The sequence below is a fragment of the Fundulus heteroclitus genome, chromosome 18, assembly GCF_011125445.2.
Source record: "Fundulus heteroclitus isolate FHET01 chromosome 18, MU-UCD_Fhet_4.1, whole genome shotgun sequence".
Taxonomy (NCBI): domain Eukaryota; kingdom Metazoa; phylum Chordata; class Actinopteri; order Cyprinodontiformes; family Fundulidae; genus Fundulus; species Fundulus heteroclitus.
The window spans coordinates 20,112,733-20,136,163 of record NC_046378.1 but is presented as its reverse complement, the minus strand read 5'-3'; the positions used below and the strand labels follow the sequence as shown (position 1 = coordinate 20,136,163).

The 23,431-nt window shown below is 39.9% G+C and overlaps 1 protein-coding gene and 2 long non-coding RNA genes across 3 annotated transcripts; 2 read left to right on the top strand and 1 right to left on the bottom strand.

Annotated features, from left to right (window-relative positions):
* Nucleotides 1-5,136: 5,136 nt before the first annotated feature.
* LOC118566821 lies at nt 5,137-12,436 on the top strand. Its single transcript, XR_004933312.1, has 3 exons — nt 5,137-5,887; nt 7,372-7,375; nt 12,366-12,436. It is a non-coding gene; the product is annotated as an uncharacterized LOC118566821 (long non-coding RNA).
* Nucleotides 12,437-13,089: 653 nt separating this feature from the next.
* On the bottom strand, nt 13,090-22,131 carry LOC118556590. The gene is made up of 9 exons (XM_036150317.1): nt 22,021-22,131; nt 21,763-21,909; nt 19,991-20,323; nt 19,764-19,861; nt 19,571-19,677; nt 19,411-19,484; nt 17,422-17,450; nt 17,187-17,315; nt 13,090-13,869 (listed from the first exon to the last, which is right to left on the bottom strand). Exons 1-9 carry the CDS (start codon nt 22,058-22,060, stop codon nt 13,618-13,620), a joined length of 1,209 nt encoding a protein of 402 aa, XP_036006210.1. The 5' UTR covers nt 22,061-22,131; the 3' UTR covers nt 13,090-13,617.
* On the top strand, nt 20,145-22,118 carry LOC110368859. The gene is made up of 3 exons (XR_002428476.2): nt 20,145-20,234; nt 21,197-21,417; nt 21,773-22,118. It is a non-coding gene; the product is annotated as an uncharacterized LOC110368859 (long non-coding RNA).
* Nucleotides 22,132-23,431: the final 1,300 nt, after the last annotated feature.

The following is a 23,431-nucleotide window of genomic DNA, read 5'->3' as shown; positions in this document are numbered from 1 at the left end:
AAAAAGACATGGATGTGTTCAAGGGGCATAAATACCTTTGCAAGAAACCCTATATAATACGTTTCAATTAACTGCTATCTATAACTGTCTTTTTTCAAAAAAGTACATATAATAGTGAAGATAATGCAACTACTTCCGACAGCGAACGTCTGAGGGTTTTTACAAATCAAAATACAAAAAAGAGGAAACCTGAATATAATGCCTTCCACTGTTACACTTATTAAATTATTCTTTCCCGAAGATTTAAACTTATTTGGTTCAAAAAGGTTTTTGCTGTATACTTCACTTCCTGAGATTGGCTAATTCCATGAACTTTCACTGCTGTCGTACAAATCTCAGATCCTCCACAATATCTAGATATTATGGGAAATGAGTAAAACTTTGAAAACCATTCATGATTTGCCAAAGTAAGAGCATCACAAGGGTTAGAAAGGGGTTGCAGATGGTCAGGAGTTGGACCTTAAACTGAAAATTATGATTCATGACTCACCCATTGCTATTCTTTATTTTGTGAAACATCCCATGTACTTGTTAATCATCCAATATATATTCTCTCAGTTGTTGGGTAAAATCTCCATTTTAATTACAACACTTTTATCATTGTCGCTATCTTTTATTCCTCTTTTCTCTTGATGCTGCGTTTAACAATAACTCAAAGAGGAAATAAAAAAATCGAAATCCGTTATTTAAAATGCATAGAATAGATTTAGGCAGAACAAAGACAGACACCATTTTGCACTATGTATGGCAATGTGTAATCTCCTGCTGAAACTCTTTGCAGAATCAGAAAACTATTAAATGAGCTCTGCTCACAGGATCCTACAAGAACCCTCAGATATCCCTTTCCCAGTGTTTGAGTGGCTTCCCTCGGGACTCAGACTAAGCTGCCCTTGCTGCAGGACTCAATTGACAAGGACAACTTTTGTCCCCAGGGCTGGACAACTCCTTAATTCCCAACCTTGTCCTGAACTGCACTCATGTGCATGTAATTCAAACACCAAAGAGTAGCACCATAGAGCCTTACCAATGTCATGTAATTTTTATGAATCATTTGCATAAATTTTGTAATGCATTTTTTACACAGTAAAACATTTTTTCTTCTTTCCCTAGTTTCTGTGAATTTTCCTCAATTTAACTTGAATATTTCCCTTTTTTAACCTGAATATGTCACGTTATCCATAATAGTGCAATACTGTGGTTTTTAACTTGTATTTCAGTCTTTCTGATAAATTCATTATCTGTTGCTTTAGAACTGACTTTAGTTTAGATCAGCCTGTCTTTTCATTATTGATTTAATGTTTAACTCTGTCCACTGTCTTCCCAGATTTCCCCATTGTTGGACAAGAAATACATTTTGTGTCTTATATTAAATTTAATAAACAAAATGTAACTCATAGTTAATTGAATTCAGCAGAATTAAAAATAATGTAATTAAAATTAACCTGACATTGACTGCTCGCAGGATCCTACTTCAAACTGAAGTCAAGCAAAGTGAAATTAATCCAGTTTGATAAATACAATTAAACTAGACTGAACATGAATTAATTGAACTGGAGTAAACTCAACTAAAATAATGCAATTTAATTAAACTGCATATATATAATTTAACTGAATTAAACTGGACTAAGTTGAACTAACCTGAACTCAGTGAGATAAATAGCAATACATTTAGGTGAAGTGACAAAATTAAAATAAAATAAACTGAACAGAAAATAAGTTGATGTCACTTCATGTCACTAAATGAAAGCGTTTAATTGAATAATAATCTGAACTAAACAGAACTGATCTGAGCTGAACTAAAAGAAGCTAAATTAGATAACTGACCAAATTACATCAAACTTAGCAAAATTAAACTGAATTCAGTTCAACTGGACTGACCTGATTAAACCAAATTGATCTGAATTGTAGATGAGATCATATGGATCGACTGGACAATAAGAAGCATAAAAGAATGACCAAACAATTTTTCTCTCCTAAAGAAAAAAAAACATATATTGTTTATTTTGTTTACACTTTAGATGGATCAAGGTTACAAAGACACATTTTAGCATGTTACATGAATATACATAACAGTAGCCAAGCTGACTGATGGGCATTTGACAACTTTCTTACAAAGATGTCTAATCCTTACTCAGATCTGTGAACATTAACTCTGGTAATATAAGAGTAATTTTACAACAAGAAAGTCCTATTATATCATATAAGTAGTGTGGAAAACATAACCTTTTTTTCTGATTCACCACAAGACAATGTTTCCATCAAGAAAGTAGGATTCCTGGACCGTTCTAATCTGTTAAATCTGTGAAAGAACACAGAAGGAATGGTTAAGACCAATCTGAGATAAAGCCTGAAAGAGAAATAATTATCTCAGAGAATTTAATCCTGCAGCTCTTGTATTCAGAAAAATAAGAGGATTATTTATCCTGAACAAGAATGTGGGGTTACAGAGGTTCACAATAATGCTTTTGTTTCAAATTTAATTCTAATCACAAAGATAAAAACCCCTCTCATTTCTAGATTATAATTTATTTCTATGTAGAGCCTCTTGACATTTTTTCATGTTTTATTGCCTCACAGTTAGGAACTAAAATGGATTGTTTCATAGTTTGCCCATTTCATTTACAGAACATGCATACAACTTTGAATATCTATTTTATTTTTGTAAAGAAAACAACAAACAGGAAAAAATAACAAATAAAACACAACATAAAAAAAATTCAGTGTGCATAATTGCTCTATGCAGTGTATGCCTCATTTTTGTCCTATGGATAGATCGTCCAGTCTCTGCTGTGGAGCTCTGCAGCTCCTTCAGGGTTACCTTTGGTCTCTGTGCTGCCTTTCTGATTAATACCCTCCTGGCCCAGTCTGTGAGTTCTGGTGGCAGCTCTCTATTGGCAGGCTTGTTGTTACCATGTGCTTTACTTTTGAAGATGATGGATTGGATGGTGGTCAACGATCAAAGATTTAGCTTTTTTTTTTTTTTTAATAATTCCTTCCTCACTTCTACTCAATAACTTTGTCCCTGACCTGTTTGGAGAGCGCCTTGGTTTTCTTGGTGTGATGCCTCTTGCTTAACGGTGTCACAGCCTCTGGGGCCTTTCAGAAAAGGTATGTCTCTACTGGCAGGTCATGACACATACATTTCACATTTCATCCATATATATATATATATATATATATATATATATATATATATATATATATATATATATATATATATATATATATATATATATATATATATATATATGAATTGCATATGTATAATAATTACAGGTTGGAATGTAACAAATTGACTAAAAAAGGGTTGAATGACTACTTTCGCCAGCCACTGTATCTGCACACATCAAACCGATGACTACATTTGTACTTCCTGTTTCACTAGAGCTGTAAAACAGTACAGGTTTATACAGAAAGGCTTCAGAGCTTCTTTATTCTTTCCCAGAGAAAAAAACAAAAGGAGAGCTAAGTGCATCCAGGAGCAGCAGACTTGCTCACTCAGAAGCAGACTAAATATGGCAGGTCTGGTTGAACCACATCCTGCAGATAAGGAAACCATAGCAACAGTAATGCAGTGCCATGGTGACTAGAGGCCTGCTTAGTGACAGGCTGCAAACTCATTATAAGCATACAGGAAGCTTCATAACTATTTCTGTTCTTTATCTGCATCCAAGCCTACAAGCTGTAAGAATCAAAGCCAATCAACACCAACAGAGAATTGTGAATAGATGTGCTTTCGCAACTGTTGGTCTTTTAAACCTGTATGAGGTGCACATGTGTAACAAATACATTTTGATAGGATCATTTTACTGTGGGGAGGTTCTGAGAGCAGATATTCAGTGGTAATATAAATTGTCAGTGTGCACAATGAAGGGCCGAAGTTAAGTGGCCAGAAGTGCATATGTTGGTTCAAACATCTACTAGAATATGTTGGAAGAGCTTGCCGGACTTTAACATAGAGCAGATTTCAAGGGATTTGGAAGGATTTCAAGATTATAACATGACTACAGCAGACAGTCACGGATCAAACATGATCGAAATGGAGATGGAAATGTCATGCACAACTTGCTAGTCAAACCTCTTAAAGCTGCAGTTTGTAAAACCAGACTTCCCTCATCTTTTGACAATATTAAATGTTTTGGTCTAAAGAGCAGCCCTCAGAAACATTCTTATATCCAGTGAACTTCGCCATATTCTGTCATGTTACAACCACTCATTTCGATAGTCTCTAGTCTTCTGCTGCTGTTAATAAACTCTCTTACAGGGTTGTGCTGTATTTAGCTCCATCGTCCCATAAACTGAAATGTACCCTGTATAATATGAAAAAAATAAGATATATTTGTGTTTTCTTGTCCAAATTCAATCTTCAATTTCTCTAAACCTTGAAAAACAACATGTGTGCGTTTAATCAGAAAATCTTTTCAAATATTTTCTGATTAAATTTTCTGAAAAATTTAGAAGAAGCACAGTTGCAAGCATATATAAATACATAACGCATGTGGAAACATACCCACAAAACATCACATAAAGTTAGTCTTCCTGAAATAACCCTTGTGCTGCGATCTAAACAACCAGAGCAAGCGTAATGTGGTACAACAAATCATCCCACAGATTTATACACACACACACACCAGGCTCCTCAAGCAGTTTTATTTTTTCACATGCCACTGTGAAGCAGACATGCAGGCCATATCAGAGGCAAAAGAAGCTAATCTAACTGATAAAGCACATAATCTCAGGTCAGTCACTAAACAACACCTCACAAACACGCTCCCACACATAGCTGCAGGGCAATGCCGGATTCAACCAGGGGGACTTGGCATGAAGCTGAAATCTAACACTGATATTAAGTGAAGACTTGTGCCATCTGACCTTCTGATTTGGCTCACAGCCCCCCTGTAGGAATACTGACTTTCTATTATAAGACCCAGAACCCCGTGTGTCAGATAAAGCACTGGAGCAGAAGAAAGCAGCAGTTATGAAGCCTAGACCTCTCCTTTGACTGCCGTTCATGTTGTGGAAAGGGTTTTAAAGCCATTTCTAAGACTGTGGGAATCCGGCAAATCACAGTGAGTGTCATTGTCAAAAAAAAGAAAGCAACATGGAACAGATGTTAAGCTTACCAGGAGTGGCCAACCAATCAAAATTACTCCAAGAGCATATAAACAACTCATCAAGGAGGTCAGAAAAGAACCCAGAAAAGCCTCTAAAGCACTACAGACATCGTCTGACCCAGATAAAGGGTAACTCACCCCCGAATTTTGCTAATAAACTGTCGTCTTTTAGTTTCGTCTACGTATCCTAGACATTATTTTTGACAATTAATTTACCGCACATTTGTTGAAATCCTGCAGTACATTTTTCAACTGTGAGATTGGGCGGAGTAAAGCCCGGTTTATGCTTGATGCATCCGTGAGGTCCGCATGCTATATTTTGCCATTTTAGCAATCATGCCCCTCCACAAAGCCAAAAGTTTTCACTCCGTGCACCTGGGAAAATTCCTGTGTACTGTGTGGACAGTCCAGTGCAGAAAAAAAAATGGCGGACGGGCATGTCCTTCTGTCGAAGGTTTGTGAATATAGACATCTTCATGATTTGGCCCACGAAGATCGCTGTGATCAAAACATTGCCGGACAGAAATCACCGTCACTCTTGGAAAAAAGTAAGATGCTTTAAAATGTTGGAAACAGCTGTGACGTAGGAGCACAACACTGCCCTCTAGAGTCTAGGAGAATAGTGCTACTTTGGAGGCAAACAATGTGTCCGTACGTCTCTTTTGACGTACTTGCTGGATGAGTTACACTTTAATGTTGGCGTTTCCGATTCAACAAAAAGAAAGACTTCGCAAAAATATCATCCTGGGAGGAGTACCAAGGTGAAAATCACTGTAGAACTGTCACGACCCCCTGTTGGTCTAGGGAAGTGGGGTCATGAACATATAGGCAGAAACCGGTAAATTATAAAATTATAATTTATTAGATAACAAGAGGTTCAAGCAATAAACAAACAAAAGGAGGGTGGATGAGGGTGCTGTGAAAATAACAAACCAAATTAAATAAAAGAGATCCTCAAAAGGAGGATTATGCCTAACTATACATTTAAACGGAGGAGATTCTTACTAAAAAACACAGAGAGCACAGCACCCACTACACCTAATGAGACTAACATAGAAAAAACTCAGTGTGGCAGTCAGTAAGAACTCTGGCCCTAATTCCACCCTCTTCTTGGCCTCAAGGTAATAAATGCACAGAAAGCAAACACAACAAAAGATACTGGCACAGGCTACTAAACAAACTAAAATGGGTAACCATAAACTTAAATGAGCCACTCCACTAGGCACAAATACATCAGCTAACAAACAATTTCTCATTCACACGAGGCACACAAGTCAACTGGCTGTGACAAGCTGCCTCAATCAACAGGTTGGCTCTCCTTATGAGCAGGAGGTGATTGTAGGTGGTGACGAGCCATTGGTTGAGGTGGAACTGAGGGAACCAATAGAGGGGATTGAGGTCAGCACCCCAGAAAGCAGGAAGTAGGCGGGTCTTTCTACAGGAACATGCAGCCTACTTAGAAATGAGAAAGGAAAAAAAGAAGGAAACACAAATATGAAGTCAACAGCCGTGACACTCCCCCCCCATAAACACAAACTCCCCTGTGTGTAAATTTGAAAAGTCTAGACTTAACCACCCCTTTTTTTTTAAATTCATGAATGTAGTCTAGATAAGGCATCTGCAATAATGTTTTCTGAACTTTTCTTATGATGCATCTCCAGATTGTATTCTTGTACAATTAATGCCCACCTCATGAGCCTTTGATTATGGTTATACATTCGAGATAAAAACACAAGTGGGTTGTGGTCTGTGTAAACTACCACTGGCAAAGAACTGGAACCGACATAGACCTCAAAATGCTGTAAGGCCAACAACAGAGCAAGGGTTTCTTTTTCGATGGTTGAATAGTTAAGCTGATGGCGGTTATACTTCTTTGAGAAGTAACATACAGGATGGTCTATACCCTCTACATCTTCCTGCAAAAGCACAGCACCAGCTCCTACGGCACTGGCATCCACCTCCAGCTTAAAGGGCTTGGAAAAGTCTGGGGCAGCCAGGACAGGAGCGTGACAGAGGAGAGACTTAGCACTATCGAATGCGATTTGACATTCCGGAGTCCACACAAAGTCGGTTTTAGGGCTAAGCAACCTGGTTAACGGTTCGACCACAGACGAGAAGTTCATACAAAATGCTCTGTAATTACCTGCCAGACCGAGAAATGAGCGCAATGCTTTACGAGTGGTTGGAACTGGACTTGAATAGCTTCTACTTTTGCCTCAACTGGACGAACTTGACCTTGATCGACTTGACGGCCTAGATAGGTCAAAGTGGCTTTCCCAAACTCACATTTAGCTAGGTTTATGGTAAGGTTGGCTTGATCAAGGCAAGAAAATACTTCAGAGACGGAAGACATGTGACTCTCCCAAGTATTTGAGTAAACAATGAGGTCATCTAGGTAAGCATTACAGTTTTTAACCCCAGCTAATATTGTGTTAACTAACCTCTGGAAAGTAGCCGGAGCGTTACACATTCCAAAGGGCATTACAGTGTACTGCAAGAAATCATCAGGAGTCACAAAGGCTGAGACCTCAGAAGCACGCTCAGTAAGAGGCACTTGCCAGTACCCTTTTAAGAGGTCTAGTTTGCTCACAAACACTGCTGTACCGAGGGTATCAATGCAATCTTCCATCCGCGGCAGAGGATATGAATCACGCACAGTGACAGCATTTACTTTTCTAAAGTCTGTGATAAATCTTGGTGAACCGTCAGCCTTGCTTTCTAGAAGACATGGTGAACTCCATGGACTAGAGCTAGGTTTGGCAAGGCCATGTTGAAGGAGGTACTCTACTTCTCCTTTCATTACCTCACGCTTCATGGAATTTGCGCGGTAAGGGTGCTGCTTAATGGGTCGAGGGTTGGTAAGTTCAACATTGTGTTTAAAACTTTGGTTCTCCTTGGAATGTCACTGAATAAACTCGGGAACTGAGTAACTAAACCTATCACTTCTTGCCTTTGAGCAGGGGATAGATGTGGTAAGCAGGTAGGTAATGCCTCAATCGCCTCTGAGTTAGGGAGGCGAGTACCTGGGTAGATGGGGCAACGCGGCCGCAAGTCATCGGTATCTGATACAGGCAGAGTGTCAGTTGCAACTGCAGCTACTACTCCGGACCGAGGCTTTGCACCAGTTGGGTCCGATTTGAGCTCCACAGCAGTACCCTGGGAGTTTGAGTCATTTTTCCTAACATGATAAAGTTTTAGCATATTAATGTGACAAACACGGGTTTTCCTACGCCGCTCAGGAGTGCTTATCACATAATCTGTGTCACTGAGTCTTTTGTGTACCTCATAGGGCCCTGAAAATTTGGCGGACAACGCAGTACCTGGTACCGGAAGTAACGCCAGCACTTTGTCTCCAACACTGAGGTCACGTTCAACAGTGGAACGATCATAATTTCGTTTCATAACGGTTTGTGCTGTAGTAAGCATTTGCTTAGCGAGGGTATTAGCTCTGTGCAATCGCTCGCGGAACTGACTTACATAATCGAGTACATTTTGTGCAGGAGCAGACTGCAAAGACAGAAACTGGTCATGCAATGTTTGCAGGGGACCACGGGGAACATGTCCAAACACAAGCTGGGCAGGGCTGAATCCAAGTGACTCCTGTACCGCGTCACGTGCTGCGAACAGAACGAAGGGGATGCTCTCATCCCAGTCAGTACCATTGTCATGGCAATATTTCTTAAGCATCGACTTTAACGTCTGGTGCCATCGTTCTAATGCACCCTGTGACTCAGGATGGTAAGCAGATGACAAAACATGCCGTACATTTAGTGTCCCTAGTACTTGTTTAAATAATCTGGACTGGAAATTAGATCCTTGGTCCGACTGTACTACCCGGGGTAAACCGAAAGTTGAAAAGGATTTAGTTAGAGCCCTAACTATGCTCTTTGCAGTGATATTCCGAAGAGGGACAGCCTCAGGGAAGCGAGTAGCCGCACACATAATAGTAAACAGATATTGGTTACCGCTCTTAGTACGTGGCAACGGACCTACGCAGTCGATAATCACTCTGCCAAAAGGTGCCTCAATCACAGGTATAGGATGTAGAGGGACGGGGGAAACGTTTTGGTTTGGTTTCCCTGACACCTGACATATGTGACAACTACGGCAAAATGTAGCTGTATCTGTCTTCAACCCAGGCCAGAAGAAATGTCTTAACACTGACTGATAAGTCTTAGTGATCCCCAAGTGGGCTGACCATTTACTTTCATGAGCGACAGATAATACATGTTGTCTGTAGACTGAAGGTACTACAATCTGATACACACTTTGCCAATCTGTATCAGAAACTACACCTGAAGACCATCGCCGCATTAGCACACCATCTTCTAGATAATATGCTACTTTTTCACCACTTGCTGCATTGTTGTCACTCACCACATTCCTGAAACAGGCCTGTAAGGTTGGATCCTCTCTCTGAGCCTCAGCCAAGTGTTCTCTCGTAGCTGGCAATGGTGGGGAGGAAGAGGGCGATTCCATCTCACTCTCCACTGACGCTGGCTCCTTCACGGGAGGTGAATCAGCTGTCTGAAAAGGCTTACAAAACACTGTTTCAGCTAGCGGAATATCAGACTCATCATCACGCATCATCTGCCGTGCCCGCGCACGAGTAACGACGCAGACTGGAAATACTTTGGGGGACTCCATGCTGCTGTCAGGGTCCCTTGGTACATCCAAAACTTTCAACGTTGGAGTAACTTTACCCCCGGCTATGTCATTTCCCATGAGCAACACCACACACTGAATGGGAAGCTCATCACACACTGCTACTGGGAAAAACCCACTGACTAGATCCGACTCAATGTGCACCTTATGTACAGGACGAGGCACATATCCCATTTCAATGCCCCTTAAGACGGACCGGAATCCACAGGCAGATGCAACTGAAAAAGGTAGCACCGAAGCTAACACAACTGATTGGGAAAAGGCGGTGTCTCGTAAAACTTTAACAGACTGTTGGTCTGCTGGCAATCCTGTCAGTGAAATCAGTGCTTTGAGTACAAACGGGCGAAAACAGGCATCAATCTCGGTTTGGTCATCACATTTTAACTGAGGATTTTGTAAATCATTAATTAACTCGACACCTTTGGGCTGAGACCCACGCGAAAACAACTGGTCTTTGCGTTTCAAAATCACACAGTCAGCAATGACATGTCCACTGTTATGGCAATAATAACAACGGCGCTCTTCTTCCTTCGGACTGGAATTCCTAGGAGGGCTAGGCTGAGATAGATTTACATGACGGGAACTTCCTACAACCTGGGGAAATGCTGGTTTGTGAATTAGCATGTACTCATCTGCTAAGGTAGCTGCAGCAGACAATGTTAAAACTTTTTGTTCATTTAAGTACATCACTATGCGTTCAGGTAGGCACCGTTTAAGCTCCTCTACCAGACATAGTTCTCTAAGTGAACTGAACTCAACTACACTAGATGACGCAAGCCACCGGTCGAAAAGAATGGCTTTCTCTCTGGCAAACTCTGTGTAGCTTTGCGTTGCCGGCTTCTTATGTGACCGAAACCTTTGCCTATAAGCTTCGGGCACTAACTCATAAATTTGCAAAATGGCAGACTTAACTTTTTCATAGTCTGCACTGTCCTCAACAGAAAGAGCAGCTATAGCCTCCTGAGCTTTTCCCTGCAACTTGCACTGCAACAATAATGACCAGACCTCCGGCGGCCATTTTAATGCTGAAGCTATTCGCTCAAAAACTTGGAAGTAAGAGTCCACTTCAGCCTCTCGGAACACTGGTACCAAAGCAATATTTTTGCCAACATCGAATCCGGGACTTACCGAGTCCAATTTGGATGAGTAGGGGAGAGAAGTTGTACCACCAGAACCCGCAGCCCCACCAGCCATAGCTGCGTTGGCGCTTTCTAGCTCCAACTTCCGCAGTCTCACCACCTGGTCAGCCTCAATCTCCAGTCTCCTCACTTCAAGCTGGAGTTGCCTCTGACGTTCTCTGTCTTGTGCCTCATACTGGAGACGGGCAAGGCGTACCTTGATCCGTGCTTCTCCTAGTGAACGAGCACTGCTGCCAGAGGTGGGATCAAACTTGGGCAGCGTGAATGGCGTTGCTGGCCTTCTATCTACTTTGTCTGAGTCCGCTACGTCTGTAGCAGGGTCAGGGGTAGGCGTAACCTCCCCTTTGGCAGCTGGACCAGCAACTGGGGACATGAGCACTTTCTCAGGCGGTTCTGGCACTACAAGTATTCCCCTCTCAACTAATGCTAACAATAGCATAGGTTTCAATTCTTTCTTAAGAATTGTTTTGGGAACCGAGATGTCAGGGTGGGCTGCTAACTGGAGTAGCTCATCTTTCCGACACATATTAAATTGCTCTACTGAGGGCTGTTTTAGAAAGACCTCCAACTCAAACCGTGCAGCGGCCATGATTCCCTGAATCAGGCAAGCTGTACCTCGTTACTGTCAAGCTAGTCACTCCACTGTTACCAAGAACCAGTTAATGCCGATCGGGATTTCTCTAGAAAGAGCACTCCCGGACGAGCCCCCATATATGTCACGACCCCCTGTTGGTCTAGGGAAGTGGGGTCATGAACATATAGGCAGAAACCGGTAAATTATAAAATTATAATTTATTTGATAACAAGAGGTGCAAGCAATAAACAAACAAAAGGAGGGTGGATGAGGGTGCTGTGAAAATAACAAACCAAATTAAATAAAAGAGATCCTCAAAAGGAGGATTATGCCTAACTATACATTTAAACGGAGGAGATTCTTACTAAAAAACACAGAGAGCACAGCACCCACTACACCTAATGAGACTAACATAGAAAAAACTCAGTGTGGCAGTCAGTAAGAACTCTGGCCCTAATTCCACCCTCTTCTTGGCCTCAAAGTAATAAATGCACAGAAAGCAAACACAACAAAAGATACTGGCACAGGCTACTAAACAAACTAAAATGGGTAACCATAAACTTAAATGAGCCACTCCACTAGGCACAAATACATCAGCTAACAAACAATTTCTCATTCACACGAGGCACACAAGTCAACTGGCTGTGACAAGCTGCCTCAATCAACGGGTTGGCTCTCCTTATGAGCAGGAGGTGATTGTAGGTGGTGACGAGCCATTGGTTGAGGTGGAACTGAGGGAACCAATAGAGGGGATTGAGGTCAGCACCCCAGAAAGCAGGAAGTAGGCGGGTCTTTCTACAGGAACATGCAGCCTACTTAGAAATGAGAAAGGAAAAAAAAGAAGGAAACACAAATATGACGTGCCGTGACAAGAACAAAAGAGTCCAAATTCATCTTGTTCAGGTGCAAGACTTTTGGGAAAATATTCTATGGGATCATGTGACAAAAAGAAAACTTTTAGAAATATATGCGTTCCATTAAGCCTGGCATTAAAATGAAACATTTCAGAAAAACAATATCATACCTACAGTCAAACATGGTGGTGGGTGTGTGATGGTTTGGCACAGCTTTGCTTCTACGGGACATGGTGGGCTTGTAATATTTAATGAAACTTTGAATTCTGTTCTATAACAGAAAATCTGAGGGAAAAGCCATTCATACACAAACACCTAATGTGGCTGACTTAAAGCAATTATTCAAGGAAGAGTAGTCAAAAATGTCTCAAAGATCAAGCCTGTAATCAAGCCTTTACTGGCATGAGTCTTATGCCAGTAAAGGCTTGATTACAGGTGTTGCTGACAACTGTTAAACAACCAGTTATTGGTTTTATGGTTAATGACTTTTCCCCTCTGCAGTGCATATAGATGTTAAAAAATAAATGTCCTAATGTAGTGGACAGTTTTTGCTTCATAAGATACAAAAAAAGCTGGTGTGTTTTTTTTTTTTTTTTATAAAGCTGCAACGTTTTTTATAAAGCTGCAACTTAAAAAAAAGACAAAGTTTTAATCTGAAAATGGGGGGAAAAAACGACCACATTCACCTTAAATCTATCATCTGAATTAGATTATTATAATTAAGAGAGGCTGTTCCGAAAGACCTGAATCAACTCCCTTTATTAAAACTCCTAACAGAGAAACTATTTCTTACAGATTGTGTCATACTGCTGTTCGCTGCCAAAATATATTCTTGTCTGCTATCACTGGTAGTTACCAGAGCACACGCTAAGACTGAGGTCACTGGGACCACGCTTCAGCAAAACAAAATGGAGTATTATCTAGTACAAAGATTAGCTCAACGCTATTACAGGCCAAACATAACAGCATGGAAAGTCTGGAATATGACATTGACATCTGAAAGAAAAACAAAACATCAAATACATGTTTTTTATTAGTTGTGTGTCCTTCTCTATTTTCCTTTTGGTTTTGCTGTTAGGCTCAAAATTTCCTGGGCTATTTTTTTTTAATGGAGCTGCTCTTTGGTCTCCAGCATAGTTTGGTGCAATAATGTGTCGTGGTTGTCAGCCTGAACAGAGCCACTTCTCTGCTGGTCAGAAATATGACTCTCCATTTAATAATTCACAAAGACCTTTGCTCTCCTGGCTGTGTGGGCTGTGCTTCTGATCAGCTTAAAGAGTGGACCGCCGCTGGTGGTCCCTGGCAGGATCATGCTCCTTTTCTCTGTGCTGATCGGAGCTGTCATCACTTTCTTTACGGCCTCTTGTTCCGTCTTTTAGCTTGCCGTCACGCAGCTGGCACTGTCTCATTTGGCTTAATGTGGCTTGCAGCTCGTTGAGGCGCTGTGATACATAACATCTCTTCAGCTCCAACAGGATTGTTCCATTACGACTCAGACTTGGCATGTTTGTTGATGTTTCCCTCTGCAGAAACAGATCATTCATTTATACATCGTATTTACACATACTGTATGCTTTTATCTTCCGTGTCAAGGCTGATTAGGAGCAAATTTGCATTAGCCTGACAGAGGGATTTGTTTAAATGATTTATCCCATTCATGAGATTACATTAATGCAATGTGCCTTTTTATTTGTAGACAGTGTCTTGCTAAATTGTTCTCTCTCCATGACCCTTTTCACAATTTGTCATGTTACACTCAAAATTTTTTATATAATTTATTTGCATTTCATGTGGTAGAAAATGAAAATCTGAAAAATGCGTTGTGCATTTGTATTTAGCCGTCTTTACTCTGATACCCCTAAATAATATCGGGGCAAGCAAGTGTAATGTAATCTGAGTATAGCATGAATTTCAGAATAGATACAGGTATCCCATAAAGGCACCAGAGGTTTGTTACAGAACATGAGTGAACAAACAGCATCATAAAACCTAAAGAACACAGATGGGTCAAGAGGGAAGTCGTGAAGTAGTTTAAGGAGGATTTGCAAAATAAATGTTTTGCTCATGTTTGTACTTCCATTTGGATATCTATTGCTTCTAGAAAAAGTCAAAGCACTAAAAATAATCCAGGCCATTTTTTGGCAATAAATAAATGTTTTGTTGGTGTTTGGAAAATGAGCTATTTCAAAAACATCCCAAATATTACATCATAATTGGCAGGCACCGCCCCTCACCAAGCAACCACAGCCGAGCCCCCCACATAGCAATCCAAGCTCCGCACATGCAGGATTTGCCTTAATACTTTGACTGAATGATAGTTATGTCCTTACTGTTGGTTGCAAAGCTTTGCTGGTTGTGCAGAAGGCCCCCCACCTTCTTCTACTTCTGACTCAGGATCAAAGATATACGGTTGTATGGTTGAAAAATGTGAGTGTGAACATTGAGTTTGGGGGCAAAGCCAGCTTCAGCTTGTTTGCATAAAAGTGACAGAGCCCTAAAACAGCTCATTCTGATAAAAACTCAAAATAGGGAGAACTGAGGAGATGAAATGCCATTTTCCGAGAATGATTTTGTGCAAAAACTATAATTAACAAGTTTTGTATAGCCCATATACCTACCCTAACTTGTCTAAAAGGAAGCGTATTAGGTCCCCTTTAAAGCTGGGTTAAATTATAAAACAGGATCCCAAGGTTACAACACCCCATCTCACAGAGCACCAATAACTTTTCATCTGAAAATGGAAAGAGTATGGCCAAACTGCAAATCTACCAAGAAATGGCCATCCACCTAAACTGACAGGCTGGGCAAGGACAGCATTAATCAGAGAAACAGCCAAAAGGCCCGTTGTAACTGTGGAGGAGAAGAGATCAGAGCTGAAGAGATCACAGCTTAGGCTGCAGAATCTATTGACAGTAGCGATAAGCAATTGTTGTACCATTGTCATGAATTTTGTAATTGTAATTAGAGTTTGGATTTAATATGACAAGGATGAACTCCAGAAGATATTTAAAACGTTTTGTTTGGATTGTGATTTTTACCGGACTATAAGGCGCACTTAAAATCCTTAAATCTTCCCAAAAATGTATAATGCGCCTTATAATCCAGTGCGCCTAAAAAAAAAATCTGTTAAAATGTGTAAGTATGACTTTGCTTAGCAACAAAGCCGCTCAGCTCAATGGATATTCAGAGTATTACGGTACACTGTACACAGACCCCTGAGCTGTCTACAAGACTGCCTGACTGTAATGTCTAAATTACAGTCAGACAGTCTATTCCAAATAAGTGTATTCATGTAAGGCAGCCCACATCTGGAGTGTGCACTAGCAACAATAAACCAAGTAAGTTAATTCAATATGAAAATTACATTTATTTTGGCCTTATGTTAGAAACAGGGTAGTGTCGTCCAACTACTCTGTCCTCCCGACAGACGGACAGCTCTCGCTCTCAGGAGAGAGCGGTGTTAAGGAGGAAACACACGGGACGCATTGCAAAGTGCAGCAAAGCAGTATATGCGCATCCTACGCTTAGGTTAGCTTTTAATTTTAATCAGTCAATAAATGTACACCAGAAGCATACGCAACGCCTAAATTAGACTTAAGTTTTAATTTCAGACATGTTTACATTCCTGTTTAGCAGGAAATAAACAGGAAAACATCCCGGATGTATTCCAAAATGAGAGTCGTCGAAAGTAAAGTGCCATGGATGATCTAGTTGTGACAAGCTAACAAACTAAAATATGCAATTTCTAATCAGATATGGTCAAGACATGGACTCTGATCATTGATCAAAACATTGCATATATAACTGATAATTTAATACCTTACCCATATATTACTGATAACTTGTCTTTCTTTAATTACTTACCTATGACAAAAGTTGTTCTCTCTGCAGAATCACACAGTTGTGGAGCATACTTTGCAGTATCTGGTATAAATCTATGCTTTTAAAAACAAGTCCGTAAGCCATGCTGCTTACGTTACACGCCCAGTGCATTTCCACCTTAAGGTGACCAGATTTGATTTCTCTATTGAAAACTGGGGACATCTCAGATTTTGTTAAACACAGAATTTCTGCCTGGTGGTTGCTGTGTTTTGTCTGGACTGCAACACCAACAGGGGGTGGGAAAGGTGCGTTCGGCAAAGCTCTACTACGTCGGGACAGCGGCAGGACCAGGCAAATACCTTTTGTTGCACTAAACCTCTTTTACTCCATCATGAAACAGTTTTTGCCGGGGGCAGGTCATCCAAAACGGGGTCTGTCCCCAGAAATCGGGGGCATCTGGTCACCCTAGCGGAGGGGCGGAGTAATATTACACACTTGGGAAGAATATGTTATGTGCCTTATGTTATGTGCCTTATAATCCGGTGCGCCTTATATCCCGAACGGTACTCATGTTTCCACTGTTGGATCCATGAGAGCAGCAAGCATAAATACAGTTATAATAAATAAAATTTAACTGCAAAACTTTGACCAATGGTGGTTAAATACAAATACACACCAGACTTTTTAGTGTATTGTGTGTAAAACTTTTGAAAACCCTTCATCCTTTTCCTTCCACTTGCTTCCACTGGCTACTTTGCTCTGATTGATCCCATTAAACCCTAAAAAAATAGATTCTCGTTTTTGGTTGTAAAGTGACAAATTGAGAAAAAGTTCAGGGATATGATTTTTTTAGCAAGGTACTGTAGTTTTTAAAAAAAAAACTTAAACCAAATAAAAAGAAAATTAGATAGAAAAATACATTTATAATAACAAAATATGAATTTAATTAACACAGGGATGTATTCAATGACTTATGTAACTTGCAGAATTTTAAACACGTAACATTCATTCTAATTACCGCCTGGTCTCCGGCACTGCTGTCTCTCTCCTTTAGCATCGTGCTTATTTCAGCTCTTCTCTGCAGTTGCACGCTTAGCTGCAGGAAAGACTCACTCATACGGTCAATTTCTTCTTCCACACATGACATCTGGAGCACAGGAAAATAGATCATGTAATACAAGCTTCACAGGAAATCATGATTATTCCCTTTAGGTCCTTTTCTTCCAGCTTTTTATGACATGCAACTTTGTTACCTGCACTGGTGTCCCATTTGGTGGCAAACCTGCAGAAATTAGACCACAAGTCATAATTAAAATCATGTGAAAATGTCCTTGTTAAATCTCCATAGAAGAAACAATCAATTAAGACACAGAGTGGTATATGGTTGTTTTTCTAAGAAGAGTCCCTGTGTGCGCTGCTTCAGCATTCAGTGGTAACACGGTGTACTCGGATATTGGATCATTTCTCAAAAACAAAAGCTCTTTAGTCATTAGGGAAGTAATAATTGGCTTTCTCTCCAGAACCCACAATTGTTTAACGATGTTTATAGCTTGTGAATGGGGAGGAATGGATAAAACAACGGAGAGTCTGATATCACAAATGGATTTGTCCATTTGTTTATGAGGTGCATTATTCTAACAGAATAATGGAACTTAATTATTTTCTGAAGAAAAAGCATGTTGATACTATCACTGTCAGCACTCAGCATGGATTTCATGATCATGTTGAAATCTAAATGAGCCATTTTCAACTAAATGTATACTGTGTCTGATGAAAAATGTGTATGGGTCATTCAGAGTATGTGTTCCAGGTAAACATCTAAAGCATAGTATTGTTTTTATTTCAAAGAAGGTTGCAAGGATAATGTTGCTAATCCAAAGTGTACTTGGTCACATCTTAATAAATAAATAAAATTCAATGCAGAGAGAAAACATTTGATTAGTATTATGCACTGATACTAGAACATAATGTTGAGACAAATTTGCAGGTCCTAATAATGTAAATTAATAGGTAATGTTCAAGGGGGTTAAGAAATAATACCACATTTATGGTATTTACAGAAAAATGAAAGCTAAAATACATAACATTTTCATTTAAAACAGCAAAGCATCAATTAGGCCTAATGCTGCATGTTGATTACTACCGTTATAATGTTATCAACATCATATTATTGTTTCTTTTAGATGTACCTAGTAAATATAAAGAACAATTATCCTCTAAATCAGTCATTTTGTGTTAGGTTTTTGTTTGTTTTGGACATTCTTGTTTAGACTCAGCTCTGTCACCTCTCAGCCACAGAAACCCTCCAATCAGCTCAGTCCACTCCTCAGTCACCAGTCATCAGCCCAGAGCAGCTCCACCTGCTGCCACTAATCAGCTCCTACTCTGCTCACCTGTTCCCCAGCCTTCATATACCTGCCTCACTCACCCACTCACTGCCAGATCGTCTTGTCTCCTACCATGTGCTCTGCCGTCGTAACACTCCCAGTGCTGTGGGCTCAACTTGCTGGATGTGGAAACTCTTGCCTGTGTTCTTCTAAGAACACAGGCAAGTGCTTGTCTGCTCTGTTTTTCTAAGATCCTGCTGCTGGTTCCAACCGGTCTGGTGAGGGCCTGTATCATCTGCTTAAGTCGCCTCCTGCATTCACCACTGGCTCTAGTCACTGTGATACCTGCACCTCCTGGCCTGTCTGCGTCCTCTGAGGACTCCTTTTGCATTTCCTGCCTGCCTCCTCTGCCAGTATCCTAAGTCTCAAACCTTTTAAAACATACTGTGTTGGCTATATAAACTTATATAGTGGAGGTAACTTTTATCACATCTTGCAGTTAACTGAAGAGCTTACACCTTCTATATATGAATTTATCTCAGTGAGATAATCTCAGCAGTTTTTTGCTGCTTTTTTCTCCTCTATTGTCAAGGTCATGCACTATTGGCTGATTTATAATCAATGTCCACTATGATTACATTTACTTCCTCTTATTAGAGAACAATGGATGTACAGAGGAAAATTGCAGATACACTATGTTGTGCATGTTTATACTACATTTCTACACAAGAATACAGATATAATTTGGACTATTACTAGCCGTAACATGTAAATTTGCGATGACATATATCAACAAAGAGAAATGTTTAAAACATTGACATATTCTGTTTTCCAAGTCCTCTGCAAGTTATTTTCATGCATTATTTTAAAATAAACATATAAAAGAACTACTAATAAACATAAAAGTTGCCATACCTGTATTTGGAGTTGATCTTTGTTTGAGGTTGCAGATAAGATCCTCTAGTTTAAAATACTTATATTTCTCCAGTCTAAAATAGAAAAAGATTTTTTAAAAAGTTACTTATTATAAATGCATATAACATCCTCTGCTGCAAGTTTTATTTTTCGCACCAACCTCCTGGCTAATAGCTGCTCAGTGAAGCGTGCTTCAGAGGGAACTCTAATATTGAGAAATTGCTCCACTAATGCACCATGCCGCCCATCTAAAGCATCAAAATTAGGCTGAAAAAAAAAGCTAGAAAAAGTTATCAGCCTACATTTCAAACTGTGCGAGGATGATGAGTGAGCTTCAAATAGCTTTCACACACCTCTGCAGAGCTCCATTTAAATGAAAGGTTGAACAGCTGAAGGCTTACAGTTGAAATGGCCTCATGTAGAGCTTGCAGAAACCTCTGGGGTTTGGATCCTGGATAGAAACAACACCAATTAATCATTGTGCTGCCAAAGACGATTACATACTTCCTGCTCAAAGATGATTGCCCAAGCTATAATATTATGCATGACATTCAGGACTCTCTTTAACCTTTTTTATTACCTACTGCTATGTGGGCCATGGACTGCAGGATGACAGCAATAAAGTGCCCCACATGCTGAAGCTTTGCTTCTGATAGATAAAGGATTTGATTGGTTGGATCAAAATAGAAGTCCCCTGTGCAATGGGCCAGAAGATTCTCATTAGACGGAGATGAGCTAAAGGGAACAGACTTCGCCAGTAGAAGGAGCACAGAGGGGAATTTAGGGGAATCTGCCAGTAACTGCATCACATGACAACCGAACAGGTAAATAGCTGAGTGGTGTGGAGACAGGCTGTCCAGTTCGGTTGGAATTAGATGTTCGTTGTGTTTCTCTTGGACAGAAGGCCCCATTTCTGCTGAAACAGAAAAAGCTGTATTAGGATATCAGGATGTTCGGTTTAGGATTTTGCCACATCCAGTGTCTTGCAAAATAATTCATGCCCCTTGAAATTTGTTCAACCTTTTGTCACATTCCAACCACAAACTAAATTGTACTTCATTAGTTTCATGCGTGCAAGACCAACAAGAAGTAGTGCATTATTTTTGACATGTGAGGAAAATGAGTTCTGGATTTTAAAAATTTTTTTTCCAAATGAAAATCTGTGTAGCCTTCATCTGTGATTCAATAATCCTCAAAACTTGACAAAAAAGTCAAGTCCCAAGTGTGTTCAGGAGGAACATACATAGTAAATAAGGTTAACCTTTGTGAACTTTCATCTCAGTAAGACTACATTTGTTCTGTAAAGGTCTCAGAGCTTTGTTAGAGAACATTAGTGAACAAAAAGCCTCATGAAAACAAAGGCACACACTAAGGAGGGAACATCTCACACAGCACCTGTTTTATTCATTTTCTACAACTGCCAACAAACCCAGGTATGCCTGTCCACTTAAATGGGCAGGCTGGGCATGAAGGGCAATAAACAGGGAATCAGACAAGAAGCCCATTGTAACTCTGGGGTCGCTGCAGAAACCCATAGTTCGAGTGGAAGAATCTGTCGACAGGCACCACGAATCTGGTCTTAATGGAAGAATGGCAAAAAGAAAGCTTTTGTTGAAAGAAAACGATAAGAACTCCTGTTTTGAGTTTCCATAAGTCATGCAGTGACACGGTAAATATGGGGAAGAAAGTCCTGTGGTTGGATAAGAACATAATTAAACTGTTTGGCCTATGTGCAAGTCACAGTGCGTGGAGAATAAAATAACACTGAGTAATCTCCTTTGTGAAGCATGGCGGTGGCGGCATCTTGCTGTGTGGATGATTTTCTACAACAGGAGCAAGGAAGATTGTCAGAGTTGATGGGAAGATGGATGGAGTTAATCTTGGAAGAAAACCTTTTAGAGGGAGAAAAAGACTCAAGCCTGGGGTGGAAACTTTATTTCAACACAACGACCCCAAATATACAACCAGACCTACAATGGAATGGTTTGGATCAAAGCATATTTACCGGTACGTGTTCTAATTGATGTTCACATTAACTCTCGCACAAATCTATAAAATCCTAACTAAATTGCACAGAAGAATCGACAGAAGCTTCAGTCTGTTGAGGTGCAAAGCAAGAGATGCAACTCAGAAAACTTGAATCTAAAATTGCTGCATAGGGTAGTCCTACAAAGTCAAAACCCTGTGTCATTTTCCCTCAATTTCACAATGACACACTTTTTTGTATTTGCTTATTACATATAATACTGATGAAAAACAGGGTTCAGGAGGTGACAATTCTTTTGCAAGGCACTGCACATAGTTTATTCTGAGTGGGATTATAAACTAAAAGGCAATGTTTTGTTGTTGCACCATTGCACAGATGCTGATGTGACTCCTCTGATGTGAGCTGCTGTAACGACCGCTGGATGTCTTGTAGAGTTTCAAACAGAGGAGATTTGGTGACTAATTTGGACAGATCGTCATCACTAAGACAAGGAGCTGTGGTCTGTGCACAGTCTAGAGAACAGATAAATAAGTTACATGCAATACATTTTTAAAGTACATATTATTTTGTTCCAATGTATCCAAAACGTAACCAACCAAAAAGTGTGAAGATTTGTTTCTGACCTGTTTCATTAGAATGAGATTCTCCTTTATTCACTGACATTGATGAAAACTGGGGACAGTTAAAAAAGAAAAATAAACACAACTTTTACATTCCCAAACACGTGTTTGAAATATTTCTAAATTACCTGTGTAAAACATAAATCGGTGTCACCAGGTTGATTATATCGAACCTGAGCCTCACAGTCCCTTGAACCCTGACAACATGGAAATCCATGCAGATCCTGGTTTTGCCAAGTTCCTCCCGTCAGCTTGCATAAGAGAGCTTCAACTGATCTAAGAACAGCTCCCAGTAACGACGCAGACGCCTCAGCTTGGGTGGTGGAAATGTCCGTTTTCATGAAGACACACAGATTACACACAAAGCATTTTATAAATTTGAGGTATGATTTCCAGTCTCTTAATGTAAAACCGTTATGAGTTTTTGAGTGGAAAGCGAGAGAAATTTTACTGCACTGGTAAATTTGCATAAAATAAACAACAACAACCTGAATCTCTATATCACTATCCACTAAACAGTGCCACTGGTAGCAAAATAGACCTCAGGCATGATGCTGCCCCTTCTAGGCTTGCATTTGTTATGTTAAAACCTCACCTTGCTTCTTCTAAACGTAGCTCACTGTGGCCAAATAGTTTTACCTCCTGTTTCTCCAAAATGTATTTAGCTTGTCCTAGTAGGAAATTGTCACTTTTACTTTACCTTGAAGGTGCCAAGTTTTAGAGTAAGGACATCATCCTTTATGGGACTTTGTCAGTTCATGGAAATAGAAAACTAGTCTCACTGGGAACTATTAAGTGCTTTGAAATGACGTGTGTTGTGATTCGACGCTAAATACATTAAATTGAACTGAATTGAATTTGCTAAAGACACTTTAAGCCAAATATCAGTAGGTAGATATGTTAACATTTGACTGTTGATGTATAATTTTGACTCTGTGCGTTATAGAAAATGCACAATAAATTCAAACTTGTGGTTGTTACATCACACAAAAGTGACCTAAAACAAAAGAATGGTTGAAATGAATGATTACGAGACCAAAATGAATGATTACATAATGCAGCTGATGTGAGATTTAACCTTCTGACCAGAGCTGTGCCTACTGCAGACTTTAGTTAGAAGTTTAGTATAGTTCAGAGTGTTGCATTAGATGGAATAAGAAACAACTGCGTCATCTGCAACCCATCAGGGGAATGACAGGCTATCATGTGATCGACAAGATTTGGGATATAATAGAATGTATGTTTTTATTAGCAACTTATTTTGAGTTACATTTGTTTCCTGTCGTTTTCCTATGACAAATCCTGTTAGGAGAGAGAGAGAAGAGTCTCTCTAAAAGGTTTTCTGTTTTTTCCGGTTTTCAAACGCTACCACCAAGCACAGACTGCTATCTGAGCAATTAGAGCCAAGCAGAAA